The sequence below is a fragment of the Meleagris gallopavo genome, chromosome 11 (genome assembly GCF_000146605.3).
Source record: "Meleagris gallopavo isolate NT-WF06-2002-E0010 breed Aviagen turkey brand Nicholas breeding stock chromosome 11, Turkey_5.1, whole genome shotgun sequence".
Lineage (NCBI taxonomy): Eukaryota > Metazoa > Chordata > Aves > Galliformes > Phasianidae > Meleagris > Meleagris gallopavo.
This window is the reverse complement of record NC_015021.2, coordinates 20,696,801-20,713,687: the sequence shown is the minus strand read 5'-3', so window position 1 is coordinate 20,713,687 and position 16,887 is coordinate 20,696,801. Positions and strand designations below refer to the sequence as shown.

The 16,887-nt window shown below is 38.1% G+C and overlaps 1 protein-coding gene across 5 annotated transcripts in view; it reads right to left on the bottom strand.

Moving 5' to 3' along the window:
• Positions 1–2,629: 2,629 nt before the first annotated feature.
• Positions 2,630–16,887, bottom strand: part of BCHE (butyrylcholinesterase) — a 49,974-nt gene continuing 35,716 nt past the window's right edge. For 3 of the 5 annotated variants that reach the window (XM_010716967.3, XM_010716965.3, XM_010716966.3), the window contains exons 3-4: positions 10,258–10,424; positions 2,630–4,982 (exon numbers count right to left, since the gene is read on the bottom strand). In XM_010716967.3, the coding sequence (XP_010715269.1) occupies positions 4,855–4,982; positions 10,258–10,424 (295 nt within the window). In that variant the 3' untranslated portion in view covers positions 2,630–4,854. Of the gene's footprint in view, positions 4,983–8,829; positions 8,908–10,257; positions 10,425–16,887 lie in introns of all 5 variants that reach the window. The other 2 variants (XM_010716968.3, XM_010716969.3) reach the window with 2 other exon arrangements.

The following is a 16,887-nucleotide window of genomic DNA, read 5'->3' as shown; positions in this document are numbered from 1 at the left end:
AAGATCTGGGCTAGCATGGAAGACTCCACGAGAAAAGAATCTCCAAACTGAGATCCTTCCCCAGTGGCAGCCATCCCCTTCAATGAGGTCTAAGAGAGGCGCATCCAGGCTCCATGGCTTCCAGTCACACAGATGAACTGCCTTCACCTGTGCTCCCAGGGCTGCCTGGGTCCTTTCCCCAGGTGCTCAATCAGTGAGCGGTTCAGGCTATGATTCAACAGTTTCCATACATATGGTTTCATAGGAATGGTCTTCTCAGTTCACCACACAGAGTCAAGGTTGTTAAATATAAACTGTGTTCACATACCATTTCCAAATACCTCTTGTAGACCCCTAAAATACAGTCTTGAAATAATCTAGAATTTTACATTTTGCTAGAGATTAAAAAAAAAAAAAAGTTTCTTCACCTTCATACAGCTGTGGGCAGCTAGCAATAGAAAACCCACCCAGAACCTTAGATAGTTGAGGGTAAATAAAAACAAAGCTTTAAGTAGTACTTGTAATTCTACCAGGAGCTTTTTCTAATGCACTCTTCTTCCCAGTCCACCCGAAGTAACTCAACTGGCACGCGGTGTGTGTACTACAGACGGCTCGGCCATAGTAACTTATATAGCTGCACATATCTGTTACACAGGTGCTTGGTTTTAGACTTGCTGGCTGCCCAAGAGCAGTCAAAATTTTTGGCAAATGCCCATGGTTCCACTGACTGGAAAAGCTAGTGAGAAAGTAGTCAGCTGGCAATAGCACTTTCCAGATCAGCCCCCGGGCCGGAGCCAAAGCTGCACTCTCATTCTTCACCCCATATTCTGAATCACTGTCAAATTCCTATACCCATTTTGCACTCCAGGGGAAGGCTTTTTTTGGCTGGAGTTATCAGAACAGAGATGTTGCGATACATAGTACCGCTGTGAAGTTCACTGCGAAGCCCTTCCATTATTGATCATTCTGGTGCAAAAAACACTCGTGTTTTTTCCACTGTGTGGGAATAGAAGGGCAGCAGCCCTATGCGTACAGGTTGGCACTTAGCAGTGGTTGTTCTTTGCTAGCCAGACACGCTGCAGGTGTAGCTGAAGCACGGTGATGTTTATTATGTCCCTCTAAATAGCTGCCGCTGATGTTGCAGAACTGGTGCTGAGCCAGTAGAAACACATGAGCCATAATCGCGTCTGAGAAGAAGACAGCATTATGATGTTGACAGAGACAAATATATTTATCTGCAAGGTTAGTGTTCCTTTCAGACTAATCTATGTGGTATCTGGCAACGAGCTGTATTTCTTGCTGACGATCCATTGTGATAAGAACATTAGAGAGGCCAGAGGTCATCTTAAGCTTGTGTATCATGAAATACATCTACATTTTTCTGACAGTTCCATCAGTTTTCCATAATCTGAGATAATTTTCTCCCCAGCACCCTCCTTGAAATAAAAAATGGGCTTAAATCCCTAATGTTGCAAAGATACTTCTGAGCTGATCGAGATTTCCCTTGCTATTAGCAGACACGTTTGAGTTGTCTATTTGCATGCATTTACAGAGCAGTAAACTCTACTCTATATATAGATGGATCAAAATGGGCCCAAAATCCAAGCTTCTGCTTAAATGGAAATTTGGCCTTATCAGTAGATAAACCTAAAGCAATGACCAGGTCTTAGGACACCGAGACCTGAACGTCCACCCAAAAATCCAGTTCATAAGTGTAAAATCTGTGTTAGGAAGCCTGGAAACTTTGTGAGGGTCTTAATTCTGCTAGAGAAAGCCATCCATGTCTAAGGACCACTGTCTGAAGCCAGAAAGCTTTAATGTTGCCTGGTTCTGCTCTGCAGAGCCCCTGCCACGTAATCTGAGCACCCCAAATCCTTTGGATTTGATATTCCAGGGGCAGCTCTTATGCAATTTCACTCAGATAACACTTAACTTCACCGAAAGCTTATGTAACCCAAATTCCTCCAGACAAAACATTTTAAATGCAAAAGATAGTGGTTTTAATTAAAGAGATTTTTTTGTGGGAAATTTTTTCAGTTCAGACCTCTTATGACTATCTGCAAAACAGGTGTGAAATGTCTGTAATTCAATCAGCATGCTGTTCGCTTATAAATCCAATGACAACTGATTTAACGCCAACATTTTTGTTGGCACTGCTTTTCATTTTCTTATAATTTTTCAGCAACTCTGGGACTAAATTCGGAATCATTTCTTCAGATATCAGGAACAGGAAGAAAGGATCAACACATTTTCTAGTTTCACATGAAAACCTTGATTTCTTGTCTCATTTAATCCAAGGATAAACATAAATTAACTCTGCATCTTCAGTGAGGTCAGATTAAGATGTCTAATATATAATTTTCCAAAGCAATGACACAGTATCCTCAATTTCCTCAAAATAAAAGTTCATTTGACCTTTAGTTTAAAGCCATCCACAATGTTTGTCTGAAGCCTTTGTTCCCTTAGCCACTTTTGTACAAGTGCTTAAGGCTTTATTTGCCAAAGCGTGGGATATAAGCATAGGGCTAAATACATTGATTTCACATGAATGACAAGTGGAGATATTAATCATTTCCCAGCATATGAAAAACACAAAGCTAGCGATACATTCACGCAAAGAAAAACAGTAAAGCAACTCATAAAACAACTCTTCAAAGTGATTTAAGATTTATTTTACTCTGTTTTTCTTTCTTCCCTCCCTTTATTTAAGAACATGTCACAGACATGGTAGAAATACTCCAGAAAGAGTATTAGTCTTCAAGGAGACCTTATCCAGACTCACTCACAGCACATACAGAGGACACCTTCACAGCAAAATATTTTATAGACTGCCCTTCCCAAAGGTTATTTAAGCATTTTAATTAGCTTTCTTTTATCCCCAAAAGACGAGTGATTAGACAGATAGTGAAACACAATCAAAAACAGGATATCAAGACAGACAAATGATGCTTCTAAATATGCTTGTGTGTTATTTCAAGGCTCTTTGTGGCAGATTAGCATCCAGCATATTTATGAAGCACATAGTGTAAGTAAAATGGGGAGATCCAGTGCCACCGCAGCGATGAAAGGAAGTTTACCCTTAAGAGCATTTCAATGGTATAAAGAATATCCAGTAAATAGCCACAAAGTGATATAGCTCTCCATGCTACTATTCATGGCAGTAGCTATCCTAATGTATGTAGTGAGCTAATTACTTGTGGCACAAAGGTAACGTGCTGTGTGAAGAAGGTTTTTTAATCCTAGATAGAAGCAAATTTTAATCAGCCTGCCCAAAAATGACCAGTTTTTTGACTGTTTAGGATGAAGCCTTTTGAAATCCTGCATTAAAGATAGTTTTCTATAAAATAGCCTAGAAATAAGTGTGAAAAGGCAAGCCATCTTCAGTAGCAGAGGATGGATTTTCTGCACTTTTTTTTATTCATGTAATGGGGATCCCATATGGTCAGACTGACAGACACAAAGAGACTAGCCTCTGTTACTTATCTAGATCTCTTCAGTATATTAAATTTGAGAAGGAATTTTCCAAGAGCTCATAATCACTAGAACAGAAAATAGATGCACTGAAAAGCTATTACTTCTACAGAAAGCTTCAGAATAATTTATTTACGAGATGGGCTGTTGATTTTACATACTCTTCATGTTTATCAAATTTTTGACATTTATTCTTCCCAGATGGACCAGTAAAAGGCAGCTATTTAAGGTGTTATTGAGGCATAGAACTTCCAACTCACCCAGAAGCAGAAAAGTAGGAGGAAGAGCAATCCAAGGGGTATTTTTAGTCCCATCTAATAGATTCATCTCGAGTGGGTAGAAAGCAGTTGAGGAGATGCCTACGTGCATGACAAATGGAGCTCATTTGACCATGCCAAAGAACTGGGTCTTTCCCACCACATCCCCATGTCCTTCTGCAGTGAGGTTCTTCCTGACCTTCCTTAGTAGACCTTCAGTGGCTGACATCTGATGAGCTTGAAAATACATAGATCAGTGTTTTACAGGTTTAAAAATGTGTCCACTGTGATCCAGTACATGTGGGCCACTCCTTCAACTGCAAGATAACTCAGTGTACAAGATTTTCATAGCTAGATTTTCATAGAGCTCACCTTAATTGCAGAGACTTGTACAGGACAAAGACATTGGGCACCTGAACGACAAAAGCTGTGACTTAAAGAAACTAGACCTTTCTTACTCCTTGAAAAAATGAGGCTAGAAGAAGCACAGACCTCAGATTTTCTGGCTGCTTTCACCATTGGACTTGCACAGAGTGATTTAAGCTTTTAGCAGATAGTCTGAATATTCTCCTACTATGGCCTTGTACTACAGATTTTGCCATACAAAAAGCAACGATTCGGGCTTTAATGTCTGTCTTATAACTTTTTGGTCTAACAAGCAAATATTGTTTGGCGTGTCCAGCAAAGTTGTAATCTCTTTATATTTATGTCAATTAAATTATGTCTGAAGCAAAGCCTAAGTGCTGTGGCATCGCAGTTAAAAACAATTGTGTTTTGCAAAGCAATACTATAAAACACTGCCATTTCTGCTAAAAAAATCCATTTTTTCTATAACAGATTACACTGTATCTTTGAAGTGAGAATTTAAGCAGCTAGTGTTTATAATATGTACACCATTAATCTTCAGACTTTAATCTCTGTAGTCCTATTTAACACAATGAAGCAGTGAAGCTTCAAAGAGTACGGATGTTTTATATTGTTTATTGAGATATGAGGTAAAATATAAATGAAAGATCTGGGGAATCAAAATTATATCCATAATATTTTTTAATCTGCTTAACGTATTCAATGCTAGCCACGTCAGATAACTACCACTATACTTGCTTTGATGATCAGTAATACAAACATACTGGATAGGGTAAACATATTAATTAGTGCCTGCACATCTTTCCTTCTTGCTGGTGTAATCATTAAATTGATTTTTCCAGTCTGACATGTAATTGTTCCAGCGATGGAATCCTGCTTTCCACTCTCGTTCTGCTTCATCAATATTTCCTGTAAAACATGAAATGGGTTACATTAATCTAAATTTGAATCTCTTTACATGCTAATTGAAAAATAATTCTGATTATCAACGTCATTTGCTCTAAATACATTTTAGCATGTTCTTTTGTATCTTTTTCTCAAACTTGGAATGACTGGAAATTCAGTGACAGATCAGGAACAACTGCAAAGATAACATTCAGGCACACTTCAGGGAAATAAAGATGTTTATGTATGGGACTGTTGCTTTGCATAATATTCCGTCCATCAAACATGCCATTTTAGAGCCATCTTTTTGTGAAACCCTTGAAATATTAGTTCAGTATATTCCACAGCAAAGCCTACATACCCCAAAGAATATGATACGCACTCTGAGATAGATAACTTGTAAAGTTACAATGAAATCACAGCTTTGTTGAAGGCCACAACAGTCCTGCCTATAGTTTCAATAGATTACAATGGATGACCAGGATTTCACCCTGCTTCAAAATAAATCTGCATGCTTAATGTATAAGTGACACAAGTTTGGAGAAGGATACCGTAAAATGTGCATAATGTCAACGTAAAATCAATTTCTTTTTTCTCTTTCTTTCTAGCCTATAAAGCATTTGCTGACTAATCCTGTATCCCAAGGTAATATTTATTGCCAAATTCGTTGTAGGCATCAGAGCAGAGGGTGAAGATGAGAAGAGTAATAAAAATATATCACTTTACAAGGTTCCCGGAGTATCTTAAGGACAGGGATCACTTCCTCCAGTCCCAAAAGATAATTAACCCTAGAGAGGGATGCAGTGACCTTGCAGGAACAACACATACAACCACAAAATGAAAGATAAAGCATACAGGGCTCATTGCATACTGTGGGTCAGCTTCAGAATTTCTGTTAAAGTTCAGAAACCATTGATGATCTATGAATGTCTTTACTCATTTTGCACCTAATTATCTCAGCGTCCCATATTGATGTAGCTTGCTTCCAAAAAATGCAGTAATTGTGTTCACTAGATAACAGCTCCATGAGTTCTTTATGCTGTTCTGACTTTATGTTCTTCTGCTGCAATAGAGCATAGGCCCTTTCCCTCTATAAAAACACTCTTTTCTCCCCATTTTTTATGATCTGCCAGCACTGCAAGTTTAACTGGTTATGTGAAAATGAAATACTTTTGTGTTTTACACATCAGTAGGGAAAATATTCTGGAAAGAGAGTTAACAGATTCAGAGATTTAGTTTGGAGAAGCATCCAGTAATTTGGTTGCTTATCTGCAGTTCAGCTCAACACATCCAAACCTCTTTGGTCTGGAAATCCAGATGGCAATTTAATGAGACTTTGAAATGAGATTTACATTACTTTGTTCCAGTGAGACCAGAAATAAAACCAAGATACTTTTTCTTGGGGAGGTTCTGTGCTTCTTGTAATCAAAAGTGAAATTGTGTACAAATATAGGAAGAAATATTAAAAAGTTAACCAAATTGCTCTCAGTTAAAATAAGTAAATAAGCTTGGTTACATCAGAGTTCAAAGAAAAGTTCAGATAATTTTAATATTTTTTTTTTTCTCCTGCTGGCCATTGCTGTGATTAACCCTGAGAACATTTGTAAATGCTGATAACAATAACAGCATGTTTTGATTACTAAGCTGTGCTGATATAATACACAGAACTAGAGGGAGAAGACACACACATTGTTTGACTTTCCCGACCCTAGGAACTCATCTCTGCACATTTCTAATTTAAGGAATTATTCAGGATTTCAGAGCCAGATTTTCCACATGTGTCAGATGGATTGGTCATTTGACGTGAACCATCACTGGCATTATTAAAAGAAAGAAAACTTAAACCTCATTTCTTATCTTATTCTAGTTTTCAGTTTTGTTTATCCAGGCACAGATTCCATTTATGAATTCAAAAAACTGTTCTTACTTTAATTATTCAGGTTTAGATGTGTTTGAAGTCTTAATGCGCAGAAAACATTTGTGCTCAAAGACATTGGAAAGTGAAATAGCTTTATAATACACACAGCTTCAATTAAAAGTCAGTGGTTGAGAGTATAAATTGTGAGACAGTTCAGTTGGAGAAAACAGACAATGAGAAATTCAGACTTGCCACCATTATGAATCTAAAAGACAAGAGGGAGAAAGGAAAACACTGAAGTAAGAACTTGGATTCCTGTTTGTTTGCTTTTTCAGAGATAAGATTCAACTTGAAGTCACAAGTCAATGCATCCCATTATCACCAACATCATCAATCTCTTTGAAACAACCACCTATGACTTGGATGAGCTGACAGCTAGAAAGCAGGAAAAAAAAAGATAAAAAAAAAGGATAAAAGATTAGAGAATTCGACCTGACTGATAATTACAGCTCAGATTACTGGTTGCTGCAATTCTCTGGTAGTGAGCTGATAATACAGTGAGGTTATTTTGCTATATGCCATCTTCTAGATAGTCCGACTCTATAAAGATACTAATTAGTCCAATGCAAAGCACAGAGAAGTTTACAAGGAGAAGGGGGGAAATTTCAGGAGGTGGTGAATCATACCTTAACGCTCAGAAAGGTCCCAGTTTAACAGAGAGAAAAAAAAAAAAAGGTTGTTTTGATTCTTCAGCAGTGTCAGCACAGACAGCTGGCACTTTCTTTTCTTTCCACATAGGCATACAGCCCTCAATTCACTGGCATTATAGCAAAGTTATATTTATCTCCATAACATCATTTGTTGCTCTGCTACATGTGCCAATAAAGTGCTAATCTTGAATTTATTTTTGTAATATTAACATTAAGATTGAGACAAAGGCCAAGTAGCTGTTATGACACAGTATAATTAATAAGGGATGACAAGTTGGAATTATTTTTTTTTCCTGTCCTCCTCAACAGCTCATAAATGATGGTACCAGCAAAACTTCTTGGTTCATCAGTATCACAAACACTACAGCTTTATGCTGCTGTTTCTCTCACGGTGATAGTTTCCACACAATATTCCAGAAAGGAGAATATCTACTTCAGTATCTCTGTATTCAGTGCTTTTTAATCACATGCTTTGAATATCAATGCTTTAAAAAAATAAAAAAAAATAAAAAAATCAAACAGTGTAGGTTTTTTTTAATATATTTTTCAGGACTTCAGGTTATTATTATCACCTTTCAAATGGAAATTGCCCTATCTTGGGGGTGAATAATTTTAAGAACTATTCTCCCTCTTACCATCCAGTATGCAAAATGCTGGAGCTGGGAAGAATTAAGATTATAAAGGTCCACAGATGGCTGTCATAGGTACAGAGTAGAATTTTCTTTGTCATCTGCAAGTTAGGTTAGTTTTGGCTAATCCACCTTTTTGCATGCATAAGGACTGCAGTACACAGCTCTATGGAAATAGGCAACTAATTCTGATGGTGACTTTTCTAAGTCATCACATTTTTAATAGTCTGAGTACTTTCAGTATTGTTTTATGAAGTCCAGATGCTTTTGAGAGGTTCATAGCAAACACAGTGATTTTGGTTATTACTACTCAAGAGTTTGAACTCCCCTCTGTCTCTGTAGTTAATATCTTTTCAGAGCTTATATATTTACTTTTTAATACAATATATTTACAGTGGCCACTTTGAAGTTTGATTTCCTTATAGATGATGTATGATGCAATAATATCAAGTGAAACAGAAATGTATGCACTATATATACTGGACACTAAAATAGTAATGAGACATAAATGGAAATCTTGGCTACCTGGAGCTTTCTATCATCTAGAGGAAACAGAGATGTAAATAGCTAGGGCTCAGGATGCGTTAAAGATTGTATTGAGGAGGTAGAGTCGTACAGAGATGCTTTTATAATTAACATATGATTGCTCTAAAAGCTTCTTAAGAGTCACTTACTGTTTATTGTCCCTCCAGTGTGTTTCTTTTAGAAGCCGTCATCAGAAAATGTTCTGGTGGTAGTCCTGGTGCTTCTGTCTTCGAATGAAACATTAAATGAATGCTCCTGCTTTATCTTTGGGTGACTGTGAAGGGAGAGTACTCTGGGTGCAGTTAGCCCTTTGCAATAGAGCTACCTATGTACATGTGTAGTAATTGTGTCAAGTTGGGATCGAGAGCCCACATATCTAAGTCTGGTGTATCTACCTACCAACTTAAACTCACTTCTTCAGTTATAATCTTACATATCGAAATTGAAGGGGGAGACCTTAAGAAATCTTCCAAAAATCATACAAAATACTCTAGAGATAGAAAGGTCAGAATTATCTATGGGGGTGTTACATTAGCGAGTTATTATTATTTTTTCTTCTTAGTTTTCTCAACCCTAAACCACAAGATTTATTTATACATATTTTTGAACATATCAGATCTTTTTGCCTGAGCAAAGATGCACAAAGATAGCAGGGACTAGAACTGCCTCAGAGAGCCTGCCTCGATCTGCCATGGAAACCTGCTTGCTCAGGTGCTGGAACACACACGGACCCAGCAATGGCTGGGAGAAGATATGGAGAAGATGTCAAATGTGTAGCACAGCTTATGCAGTGATCACTGTGTGGTTCATTGACAAGCACTTCCATGTCAAACTGACCATTTGGAGCGCAATGTCTGGAAAATAATTCAGCTTGATTGTTTTCTTGTCCTAACTGACGCAATCCTACTTTTCTATCTGAACTAAGCTTGAACTACAACTTACAGCAACAATGACATAACATTTCCTTATACTTTGTTTTCTATCATCTTATATCATATTAAAGTAACCCTCCTTGGCTATTTCAGTAGAAGAAATGATGGAAGAGGCATTGATTGATGAAGAAATACTTTTATATATATATATATATATATATATTTATATATATATATGGAATGTACCGTCCCATGAGTTCTTCTGGGCATGAATGGAGATAGGAAATGCAAATTCAGCAAAGAGAATTGTTAAAATACAAAGTATTATGCCATGGTTGTAAGTAGAAACTTAAATGTTTCTTTGTCAGAACTGTGCAAGATTGTGTAGGGAACATAAATACAAAAGCAGTATTTCTGTTACAGCATTTCAGGGACTGATAGATGTAGATACATGACAAAGCAGCACAACATTCTTGTCTCACTGCTAGATTAGGATCCAGGAACAACGATTCTTTCTTTTTCCTTTCCATAGAGTATGATGCCCATCATCACAGCATGGGAAATTTTATCCAACATCTGAACATCTCATGGAAATAGAGTTACAAATGGAAACATAAAAGCTTAAATTGAATTATCGCATTAATACCAAGCAAACAAGCCTTGCATGAAACAATTTAGATAAAAGTATCTAAAAAGCATTTTTACCTGTCATTTCCAGTACTTTAGGGAAAAAAATATTCCAGAACCGACACTGCTGAGCACGTAGTTTTGTAAGTACCTCCGAAGCATCAGTATTTAATGTTAAATATTTTTGTTCAGTACTGGTGAAGACTGGCCATCTTGTTCCATTAATCACGGTCCCATTTGGATTTCTAAAAGATCAAGAGAAATATTTCATTTTGAATGAGGATTCATTTCATCATATCACATAAGCTTTTCTGCTCGGTTGTTTTTACTCAACAGTAAAGAGCAAAATAAGACTATTTGATAGAGCAAATTCTCAGCTACAAAACACTGTTTTCCAACACAGAGACCTCCTTTACCAATGCACTTCTGCCAGTGATAAACAAGTGCCTGCAGCACGTGCGCACATCTGCACCAATGGTCACAATCTGTGACCACTATTGCTGTCACCACTGCTGAAATGTACCACTCATCACCTCACTGTGCTCATATCCACTGGTTGGTCAGCAGATGTCAATGAACGTCAGCGGGTGTCATTTTTTCCCCCCCACACCTTTGCTTCATATGCACTTCTATGTCTGCTGCCATTTTGTCAGATTGCCCCTCTGCTGCCATCTGTCATAAGGCAACAAAATGTAACAGATCAGCCAGGCCAGGCTGGATGGGACTTTGAGCAACCTGGTCTAGAGGGAGGTGTCCCTACCTATAGCAGGGTGTTGGAACTAGATCATCTTAAATGTTCCTTCCAACCCAAAACCATTCTAAGATCCTATGATTGGTGGAAAGGTTCAGCCATTACTGCCATTCCACCAACAACTGACTGTCTGGGCCAATATAACAAAATAGGAGGCATTACTTTCAGAGCAGTCTTTGTACAGATACTTTATGATAAAAATACTTGATTAACTGCTATGCATAAGATACATGTGTTGAATATGGAGATTCTCACAGAAGCTGTATATTATTACCAGTGCCTTAAAAGAACAAATAAACTAGTTTGGAAGGTTTCATGATTCATGTTTTAGTTTTAACATTGTAGACCATTTCAGATAGACAAACTGACTGGATGAAATGGCTCTGAAAAAATGCAAGGAAAGGTTCAAAATTGTCTAAATTTTGCATTGGAGCTATAGCAGGAGAGAAAAGAATTATTTCTCATGAACGAGGAAAAGTTCCTCCTTGGGCTATGCTGAGCTTCACTAGAGGAGTGCCAAATATGAACAATTTCAAATCTTCTGGAAATTGGAAGAGCTACAGAGCATTTGGATCTTTACAACACAGACTCTGCACATTAAAGGATCACAGCTGCTAGTATTAAAATAGTTGTAATAAATATTTATAATACAATGGTATTCATAGGGCTCTACTGACAAACATTAACATTCAAAAGGACAGACAGATCCAGCTTTCCCCTCCAAAAAGGACAACACATAGTATCTATTGGATGGATCTCTATGATTAGAGAAAACATAAATTTGAGGGTGTTTAAAAAGAACAAAATGTGAAACATTGCATTAGGGAACAAATGAGACAGAATATGATATTTTAGAAAAACAGTGGATGATCTGTGACTGTTTAAAATACAAATTTGAATTAGTTCTGAAGAGGTTAGAAGACAAATTAAATATCTTATTTCTGTGCAAGCAAGAGGACTCATTTTCTTTGCTAGAAGACGACATCAAGGAATAGTTTTTAGGGCAGAATGATGGTAGCTGATGATCCTTGGCAGGATAAATTAAGGAGCACTAGAAGCTTAGTTAATTTGCTTTTCTCCACTTCACTTTTCACCAAGACTTCCCAGAAGGCAGCGGTCAGAGAGGAGTTCATCACATATGGAGCCTGCTTGAGTGTTGCTTGCCACAAGTGAGAACAAGGCATTGGGCACAGGTGGGAGCAATCGGAGCACAAGATTCAGCCACTGAAATAGTACTGACATCTCTTAGTTCATGCAGAAAGAGTGAAACGTTTGCCCCATTCTGCTTCATTCTAGAGTTCATAGCACTGGGTATCATTCACTTACAGAAACTCTTACAGAGTAAGAGATTCAACGTGCCATTTCCTCGTTGGCTCACTTCCTTACTGATATTTCTCTACTAATTTTGCTCTGATTAACTTATGGCACCCTTTTAACTGCACATTTATTTGTGACTCGAGAGAACAACAACTTAAGCAGAGCTGACTTGCACTTCATTTCAAGATCAGAACACTAATAGTGCTGTCAGTATTCATTTAACAGCTTTTATCCTGTGAAATAAATCATGACACTCCACATTATAATTTGCAGGTGTAGGGGGGATTATAGAATGGCTACAGATGTATTTTACTAAAAATTATTGAAAGAACTGTCAGAAGAGTGCAGCACTTTGAAATACGTGAGCATGCTGATCATTACATTCTCTCTAATTTCCAGAATGCTTACTGTTCAAAGACATGTCCAGTAATTCCCACCTTAGCTTCACTACTGAAAATTTCTGAAGTTAAAAAGGAGTTCCAAGTTAAAGCAAAATACAGAGATCACAAGAGTGCAATGTTTAACTGGTAAGAACAAGTTATGACTATGACCTCACTGTCCTATTACAATTACATTTCATTCCTCCTCACTAATAACTTCATGACGAGAATTGCAGTGCACAGAAAAAGCTACAAAATCACATAGTGTCCAGACCAAACTCCAAGTCTAATAATATTTACATAAAAAATTAAAAGTTTTGTGACAATATCCTTACCAACCAAAGAGGAACTTGATACACTTGTAACAATTGAACAGATCAATATGATGAGAAAGGCATTGCAACAAAGGTGCAATGACAGAAAAACTACCATGATAGAAGGGTGATATAAAGGAAGGGAAAAAGATTGCTCACCCACATCAGAAAATTCAAAGTTCAAAAGGGAAAGCTTCAGCAAGAAGAGGTCTTCAAAAAGAGATCCTTCCACACTGTCTGTTAGCCCTTCAATGAGGTCTAAGAGAGCTGCAGCCAGGCTCCACCCCTTCCAGTCACACAGGTGAATTGCCTTCACCTGTGCTCCCAGGGCTGCCTGGGTCCTTTTCCCAGGTGTTCAATTAGTGGTTCAGGCCATGACTCAACAGTTCCCATACAACACTGTACAGGCCTACCTGCATCCGTCTGTGGTTGGATGGGTGATCTTGGCTGACAGATTAGAACTTGAAGCTACTGAAACAATGCTCAGAATTTCTATGGAAACCTCCATCTTGTGGGCTTTATCAGCTTCTCAGACCTCTTAACATTTTGAGGCTATTTCATCTTCTGATACCATTCATTCATGTCTTCTTCATTACATTTCACTTGTAGCTACCTCTGTGCTGTCAGTAGGACTTGAAAGGATACCCGTTAGAGCTTGGACCACATTTCTATTGTGCATCAACTTTGCTGAATTCTAAAAACATTCCTTAGATCTCTGTCCTTATCCTTAAGCTCTAGCCAGGAAATATCTTCCTTTTGTTCACTGAAAATGCAAGGTTCTTCACTGAATAATTTGAGTGTATTTTCTATACGCTTATTTTCTATACACTTTTTAATGTGTGCAGGAGTCTTAGGGCAATTAAGAAGTGCAATTATTTGAATTGCTCCCAGAGAAGAAATGTAAGAGAAGAAGAAAAGAACCCGAACTTGTGCTTACACTTTGGAATGCACAGAAGTTATTTCTATATTTCTCCTATTTTTTGCTTTTCATATGCCATGAGGTTTCAGGCTGGGCTCTTCAATATTGGCAGCAGCTCACTGATATTTTCTCATTTAGTTTATAAAGATAAGTGTTTAAGGCAGCCAAACATTTTCTCAATAATTTGAAAAAGAGTTTTTAGCAGTTCATCTCTACTAAAGCTGCTCTCATGCACCACCTTTACGTATATATGCTACCACTAAAGTTCATAAGCTGTACTGTAATCCTTTGATCTGTGGAATTTTATTTTATTTTACTTTTAAATTTACTGTTCCACAGGTCAAACTTTCCCTTTTTGGATGTTGCATAACTGTAATTGTCAATAGAATTTTATCTTCAGGGCTCATTCATAGGAAGAATTCCAGATTTGACAGCAGGAGAGAATAGGGCTTCAGAGGAGATAATTCACAGGAGGTACCCAAGGCCGTGCTGGATGAGCTCTGGGCAGTCAGACCACAGCAGGGGTTGGGGCTGGGTGGGCTTTAAGATCCCTTCCAACCAACCAAAGCCACTCTGTGATTCTATGATCATTTCTGCATATTTAGTGTTCTTCTTCCAAAGCTTCAGAAAAAAAAGAAAAGCTAATTTGTTTCAGATGGAAAATGCAACTACCTGAACACAGTTCTGTTTATCATAATCAAAATGCCAACGTTACCATTCTTAATATGATCAATATAACCTGGAAAACAACACTAGCTCGCTGCATATTTATTAATATTTATAGCATTAATTTGATGGTTTATCAAACAAATTCACAAAAATTTAATTAATCATCGATTTTTTTTCTTTAGTTTTCTATTTCACTTTATTTTTGTGAGTGAACTTTTAACAGTTTTCACTTTGCTGTGGTGCCTCCATTTAACAGAGAGCTTCTTTTGTACTCTTACGTTCTACTTTGTCAACCACAAAGAAAAATCTTTTGTGATAGTTCTCTTGGAAAACAGTTTAGACATAATTTACCTTTGTAAAGAGTATTGCAAACACTGTACCACATGCTGGTTTAGATTGTCCCATACCTTCATTCTATTCCTATTTAGCTGCTCTGTTTATAACAGGATCTAGTCAGCACCTCACGCGCTTCTGTAGAGGAAACTGCAACAATGTTCATCCATTATTTCATCCGTCTAACACAGATTAATTATACAAATCCAAACTTGCTAAGAGATTCAGAGGCTGAAAGAACTCTGCCTCCAGCACCTGGCAGCCCCTTGCTCCAGCCAGACCTGCCTGGAAGGCCACAAACACACACTTGCTTCTGCCTAGCTACAGCTGCTCGTAGAGATATACTCCCTGAGAAGAAGCACATACTAATTTCCCCTGAGCAGCATGTTATTGCTCTTAATTGTCTCTTCAGTAGCTGCTGGCTTTCCTTTGACCCTCTCTGAAAGCAGCTCAGCAAGCTCACTGCCTGCAGCTCACCCTGAAGAGGATATCCCATTCCTCTCTGATCTGCAGAGCAGTAGAAAGGTGGCCCCTCTGTGCACAGCTTACCTCTGCTGCTCTCATCAGAGCAGCACCAGTCAACAACACAATGCACAGAAAGGCAATTTGTTTCTCGCTGCCTTCTGCAGGTTATCACCACACTGGCATTCTGCTGGCATGTGTCTCGTTAGCTGAACGAGGTGCCTGCTGAGATTAATGAAAGGTTATGATAATGCTGCTGCACCCTCTTCTTCCCCTGTGCAGTAAGAATTGAAATTAAATGGGGACCTGCTCCTGCTAGGTGCAACTTTATTGACTTCACCAGAGTTGTATCTGTTGATGCTCACTCTCAATTTTGCCCCCTTTTCTTTTAAACAGTTGGTTTAGAGGGAGGAGAGAATGAATGCGAATCATTTTTATTAGCTTCCATGATTCCTTGCAGCTATCAGGCAGTGCTGGCAATCAGCTGTTTTTCATGGGATGCCATTTTACTCCGTGTTACCATGGGCACAGGGTAACAGGGAGGGGGAAGTGCCTCCCAGCTACCTGGGAATGCAACAGCAGCAATAATGCTGCCTCTTGCATGTTTTCTGCAGCTGCCTAACAAAGCATTTAAGAATTATGGAAATGGTAATTTCAGCATCAAATAAGAACTACACTGTCATTGCAGGAGCTGCTGAAGCCTGCACAGATGTACCCAAGGTACATCCCAGCAGCACAACCAGGGCAGCAGCACAGGTTCCACCCCTACGGTTTCTCATACAGCAACTCAGTGCAGATGGGAAACCTAACAATACCTAACTGTTAAAATGTGAAACCTAATGAATGCAATTAATAGTGTAGTTTGAGTTTGCACTTGTAGAAATGCAGAACAAAAATATTTTTTCTATGTTATAAACTTTGGTTGTGTTTTCTTCTAATGTGTTTTCAGAAGGGTAAAAGAGACTAGGAGCACAGGGCATACAAAAGAATAAGAGGATGAGAAAACATCACCTGGGCTATAGGATCAACTGTTGATATCTATAAGAGGCGGGAAGCAGAGTCATGCTGGCAGAAAAAGAAATGCCAAACTCACAAGTGATACCACGGACTAAATTGTAATGCTGCCATGAGTAAACATAGCCACTTACTTTATTAAAGCAGTATGTAGACAAATGAAAAATTATAGGATGATAAGAGCTAATGAATAATAGTGTCATGCGACAGGTCCCCACCAAAGCTCTGGCCTCCAACTCATTGCTCCTCAGAGGGGCAGGTTATGACAGTGCTTTACTCTTTCTGCAGTACAAAGCCTGACTCCCTCCTGTCCATGCCTCAATCAGTAAGCAATCCCACTGAGGGTATCGTACATTTTGAGGAAAGGCCATGAGATCTGTAGCCTAAAAATAGATCTCAGTTTTCTAACTGACTTAGTAATTGCTCTGTTGTGTAGGACATTTCCATTAATCATGATGGTACTAAATAAAACAGCCAAACAAATATCTTTAAGTACTTCACTTAGCATTTGAGCCAAATGGATGAATCTTTTCTTTTTTTTTTTTTTTT